At 30.5% G+C, this 6317-nt stretch overlaps 1 protein-coding gene across 1 annotated transcript; it reads right to left on the bottom strand.

The window, feature by feature from the left end:
• Positions 1-400: 400 nt before the first annotated feature.
• On the bottom strand, positions 401-3563 carry LOC149577084 ((E,E)-alpha-farnesene synthase-like). Its single transcript, XM_089822057.1, has 10 exons — positions 3216-3563; positions 2955-3124; positions 2772-2857; positions 2429-2643; positions 2238-2335; positions 1985-2077; positions 1610-1825; positions 1387-1525; positions 908-1156; positions 401-801 (listed from the first exon to the last, which is right to left on the bottom strand). Exons 1-10 carry the CDS (start codon positions 3474-3476, stop codon positions 505-507), a joined length of 1824 nt encoding a protein of 607 aa, XP_089678183.1. The 5' UTR covers positions 3477-3563; the 3' UTR covers positions 401-504.
• Positions 3564-6317: the final 2754 nt, after the last annotated feature.

Raw genomic sequence — 6317 nt, forward strand, 5'->3', positions numbered from 1 at the left:
GCCCTTTTCATTTGAATAATTAAACCTTTTAAAATCCCACTGTAGTTTTTCATGATTAATTTGATCTAAGTCAAGTTATACTTGTTTGTATGGATGATTCTCGACATCATCTTTGCTTTATGACAAGATCTTATATTCTTACCAATAAGATGTAGATAATGTAGTTAGAACTTATTGAATGTTACACCACCCAATTTGTTATTCAAACAAAAATATTAGATATTTTTAATATTTTGACATAAACCATAAAAGTGATTCCTACAAAATATCAATTTTAGTAAGAATTATAACTTTTATTCTAAGCAACAATCATATATTTTCTTCATTTGAAAATCATATTAAAATGCCTATCCACCACAAAAAACAAAACAAAACCGTGCAAATATTATGTAAGAATCACTAGAAAAAATACCAATTCATTTATTATTGATAATAATAAATATCTCTTAATCAATTCAAGAGAGACTTATGCGATTGTAGGCATTGGTTCACTACATTCAAAATTTACATAGATACTGGTTCAATTAGGATTTGATTTACATGATCTCTTATATCTTGATAGGCAAAACTAAAGCCATCTCTCTCGTTGTAGAAATGTAGGTAACCCCTTGCAACATCATAAGAATAATCCTTGCTACAAGTTGGAACGCCGTCATTTTTTAGAAACTCCCAATTCAATTCTTTGTGTCTTTCATCCAATAAGCTCTCAAGATAATTTAAGGCATCTTCTTCAGTGGATCCTGGATTATCTTTCATGTAGCTCACTATGGATGAATTTGTTTCTCCTCGAGCCACCTCATCCTTCAAAACCAATGATTGAAATTCTTAAAAAAATTGAATAGCCTATAACTCAATTTTCATTTTATATTCATGTAAATAGAATATCATATATAATATGAATACACACCTTAAAGGATTTGATGTCACCTCTTACTCGAAGGCTGAAGCCTCCAAGATTATCAAACCTCGACGGATAATCAATTTTATGAAATATATCTTCTGGAACAATCCCATCTACTATTAATATAGCTTGCAATGTGGTTGGGCGTTTTCCTGAACTAATTGTTCCATTCTCTATGTGTTCTGCCAAAGTTGGTACGTGTTTTGTAGCATTCCACTTAGCTTCTTGCAACATAGCATCTATATAAGTTTCCCACTATATAAACACACAATAAATTTGAGTAAGATAAAAGAGTTTATTGATTCATTAGAAAACAAAAATAAAATGTCTAGGCTCCTTTTGACTACCAAAACATAAGAAAATGAGATGAAATAAATTTGGTTATGCATTACATTTACCTTTGAGATTGTGAAAGTAAATGACCCAGCTATTTTATGAATTCTACCCTTTTTAATGAAAAAATTAACAAAAATATATAATCATACCGCATCTTTAGCATGGGAGAGAGTCTCTCGGCCTTGAAACTTTTGAGCTTCTTGATCCATTTCATTGATTCCATTATACAAAACCATGTATATAATTTTCATGTATTCGGGGAGCTGGTCTATAGATGTTGGATCCCACCTAAAAAATGAAATAGCTTTTTGTTACAATCTAACTCACATTTATTGTTAGTTACTGCAACATAAGTATTGATTTATCACTTACTTCTTAATTGCTTGTGTGAGGAGTTCTAGTTCATCAATTGTTCCATATGTGTCATATGTATCATCCAAATATGTTGCAAGTACGCAAGACTTGGCAAGACTCGATCTAAATGCAGAGTACTTTTCATCTTCACAAATTGCACATGCCATAAAGAAAAATTCTACATGTCGATGGCGAGCAAAATTTACATTAGGCAAACCAGATTCCCTCCACCATCTGAAACGACACAGCCAATTGAAAAGGAAAATGTTAATTAAAACCTCAATAACCCAAATGTAATAAAAAAATGTTTTTCTTTGAAAACAAAAAAATATAAAGTTGCATACGTAATAAAATCTATTATCCATCTCACATAGCATTTAAAATATAACTGACCTCGAGAAAGCTTTAAGCTCTTGCTGATGCAATGACTGAATCATATTGTAGTCCATTTTTGCTAGAGATAAAAGCTTGTCATTATCCTCCACCCTGAAAGCAAATATACATTAAAATTAAAATTTGAGTAGCATATGTTCTAGAAGTAAAAGTGAAATAGAATTGCAAACCTATTGAATTGTTTTGCAGCCTTTGGCTGTTATCGTTTAAACCTGTAAGGAGATGAAAATAAGGGAGCAGAGCAAATGAGTACCTGGCCCATTCATTGTTTTCCCTGTAGATTTCAATGTATTTCCTCGCTTCCAATCTGGGCAGAAGTGTATACCATGCATACCTCAGATTCACTGATACCTGCACACATATATAGGATGATCTCATTAGAGTCAGTAGATTATAAGTTTAATTGTATAAACATTTGCCTTTGTCTGAACTTGTGAATAATACCTCATGTAAAAGGCTGGAGTTTATCCCTTTCATCTGCAGAGCTTCATTTAAATATGAAGTAGAGAATTGCTTGGCCTCATCCAAAATTTTCTCCCCTGGAAAAGCAATATATGAAGCTCTGTACAAATTCAGAATACTCTTGATTTTCTCCTCCTCCGACTCAGCGGTAGGGCAGAAGAAGTCCCCATTTTCTGTTCTAAACGCCCCCAACACTCCTGTCAAATTATATCAAGTGAACGATAAGATCAGATCAAATATAAGTACACATTTTAGAACATTTGATATTTGTTTGGATCAAACATAAACCTAAACAGAGATATCTTATTTTAATAATAAGAAATACCTGGAGAAACGGAGTATCTATGGAGCCTCAGAATCCGAAAGCCCAAGGCCGTGGCGTTGAGATCTTTTTCGCATTCACCCCAATTCCTGCATTGCATTGAATTGCATTATAGAACGTTATGTACTTGTAATAATAATAATCTTATTAATGGGCTTGCTATAATAAGGGGAATTAGAAACAAACCTGTAAACCAAATCAAGGGCTTGTTTTATTTCCTCTTGAAAATGCCGATCTATTCCAAGGCGCTCAATACTATCAACCAAGAAAAGAAGTTGGGAAACATCTTTTTCATGGTTGAACCTGTCTTTTACCTCGCCAATAAGTTTCCCACAATGCTCAGCATAGTGGGTGCCCTGTTTTCAACATCAGAACAAAACTGTTACTAAAACAGAGTCAGAGAGCAAAGAAACAAGAGAAGAAAGAAGAAGAAGAGTGTGATCTTACCTGGTAAGGATGGTTTGGGAGGGACTGAATGAAATCATCTCCCCACAAATTGGGATGATGGTTTCCTATGCGCCTATTTGAGACTTCATCAGCTTGGGTCTGGTTAGCTATTAACGGGTTTGACATGAAAACCTTCGTTCTCATGCGCTTTAATGGCAGCCCTGCTTTGCCATTCACACCAACACTGGCATTGTTGGATTGAGATTGGGAAGGCTTTGATTTGAGGCAGAAATTGGATGAAAAAGTAGAGGAAAGAGCCATTGCAAAAAAACACTTGTTTGTTTGATTTGAGGCACAGAGAGGCAATGGCTTCTAAGTTTGTAGAAATGGCAGGATGCAAGGAATGCTTGTTTGCTGCGCTTTTTATAGGCATAACTGTCAAGTTGTCCAAAATGAGGAATCTCACCTTTCGCCATGACTTGTAACAGTCCTTTTTGTTCTGCGCAGGCTATCTTGAACGAGAGTTTCAAGACTTCATTGGGAAACTTCGTATATAATTTTTTAATATTTTCCGTGCTCATCGAACTGTCTTTCTTCTACATTCATTGCACATTGCACATGCACATGCACAAAATGGGCAAGGCAAATAAAGTATCAATTTTCTTCATCAAAAGAAATGCATGTATAACATTGGAAAGCAGTTTCAAAATGAGTAGACTTCATCTATTCTTTATGGCATTTTCTTGGCTGATTGACTTCATAACTTTGAATTTTTATGATCATATTTTTTAACGTTACGATGAGCAAATCACTTTCAAACATTGTTCTGAGGTCCCATATGTTTATTGAATGGCTTCATACAGCACATATATATTCAAAAGGAACGAGCACGTTTATATGGTTTATTTTATTTATTCTATGGTTTATTTTATTATTAATATGAATACAAGAAACGGGCAAATCACTTTCAACTGTATGTTAATGTTTGAGGTCCCATATGTTTATCAAATGGCTTTATACAGCACATATATATTCTAAAGGAAAGAGCACGTTTATATGGTCTATTTCATTCATTTATTTGATTTGCATGATGATGTCACCCATGACACGTCATACGAAAACGTTCTGTGCAGTCATAAAAGGAGGAATATGAGCTCACGGCTTTCAAAGATGATGTGTAGCTGCGTTTTTTAATTTATTGTACTTGCAGTAAGGCAATACTATTGCATTCAGTTTGCACAATTATGACAATAGTGAAATTGTTTTCAACCATTATTTTTCTATAAGTTCATTTTTTTTAAAGTTTGCCTATTTACTTATGAATTTTATATATGACAAAAATTATTTTTCTCAAATTCCATTGGCCAATTTCATTTGGTCTTATAAGACGGCAATGGTTACCCACGTAGGAGGATCGACTGCCTAGGTATGCCCGCCCCCCATCCTCATGCCTCCTCATGCCATCCCATGCATGCATGGCATCCTGCAGCCATACTCTGATTGACTGTCAAAGCAGAAGAGTATTTGATACAACAAAGGTTGTAATGAGCAGTTTGAATATTACAAGATCTGTCAGAACAGAGCATATTACCATCTATCTTATAGACGTGGAGCAAGCTATTATTATTTTGATTTTTCGATCAAATTACTCTATATGTTAAACCATATTTCTTTGTTTAATGTAAAAGTAGTTAAAGTTTTTTTAAAATGTGAAATATGTACTATGCAGTGTTATATTATATTGATATACAATCATATTATTTGTTACTTAAGAACTCTATTTGTTTGCATAAAAAAATTCCTTATCTAGAAATATTCTAATATGCTCTAATATGTTCTACCAGTTTAGAATAAGTTGTATTATACATGCTCAATCAAAATGATAGTGTAGTCTTTTTCTTAAATTATTTTCAAGTTTATTATTTTATTTTGTATTTTTATTTATTTTAAATTTAATGTTTAAAATTAGATTTATAAATATATATAAATGTATATATGTGCAATATAAGTGTGCAATATACACATTTTTATTAATAAATTTCTACTTTTATCCAAATCTGAAGAACAATCAAAAAAAAAATTAAAGGAGTAGCAAATTTTCAACTGACAGATTTGAAATTCAAGTTTTGCGAGCAAAGTACAAATTGAAAGTAATCAATGCCAATGCATCAGTGATTGCTAACAATTCCACAAAATGCTCTAAAGATGGAAACAAAATGGAATCATGGATATTGCAATCATAAGGTTATTTAAAAATTTAAAAAATATATATTGTAAATCCTCAACACAAATTAACTGTTTAAACTTAAAGTTTCAGTTTCTAGTTATAGAATCTTATATATTTCTTTTACATTTATATGTACATATTTAACAAGTGCCACATAGTAGCTAGTATTTGCCAAATAGTTTTAAATTAAAAGAGTGTAATAGAAAATGCAAAGTATATTGTGATGTATATTTAATTTCATTTTAGAATATTAATTTATATTATTTAATTATATATATAATGTAAATTATATATTTAAAAATGTAATGGTTATAACATGTATATTATTTTAAAGTTTGATTAATAAAATATTTAAAAATATTTAGTTGTAATATATATTATAATATTATTTTAAATATAAAATAATATTTAAAAAAAATATAAATACAAATAATAATTTTTTTGTGATATATGAATTATAATAGATTTATTTTTATTATAGTTTTAATCAATCTATTTACATATTTCTAATTTAATTGTAAAAAGTAGACTACAAAATTTTAGCTGCAATAGAAGCAGTATAAGGAGCTCTGATAAAAGGGCTCCTATAACACAAAATCAAATGAGTCAATAATATTTGAGATAAATAAATTGTTTCATATTGAAAATTAGTAAATAAATATAAAACTTTAGAAATATTAAATTTATGAAAAATAATTATTCGCGATTGGTGCAAAAGATATAATTAATGTAGGAATTGTGAAAATTGAATGTAGGATAGAGAATTGGTCAATATAAAAATAGGTTGGATGTTTGAAAGTTGACAACATTTGCATAGCATCTAGAATGCCTATATATTAATTAATTCACACTCCTTTAGAAATTAATAATATAAATATACAAATATTATTATTAAAAAAAATTGTATATTAATTTATAATTAATTAATAATTATA

Source organism: Cupressus sempervirens, chromosome 1 (assembly GCF_028749045.1).
Source record: "Cupressus sempervirens isolate cs-2001-9-10 chromosome 1, ASM2874904v1, whole genome shotgun sequence".
In the NCBI taxonomy this organism is placed as follows: Eukaryota; Viridiplantae; Streptophyta; class Pinopsida; order Cupressales; family Cupressaceae; genus Cupressus; species Cupressus sempervirens.

Coding starts and splice junctions, on each gene's coding strand:
- LOC149577084 (XM_089822057.1), bottom strand. CDS start 3,476: ATGGCTCTTTCCTCTACTTTTTCATCCAATTTCTGCCTCAAATCAAAG. Junction 2,078..2,237: donor GAAAACAATGAATGGGCCAG/GTACTCATTTGC, acceptor ATTTGCTTTCAG/GGTGGAGGATAATGACAAGC. Junction 1,526..1,609: donor CTCACACAAGCAATTAAGAA/GTAAGTGATAAA, acceptor TTCATTTTTTAG/GTGGGATCCAACATCTATAG.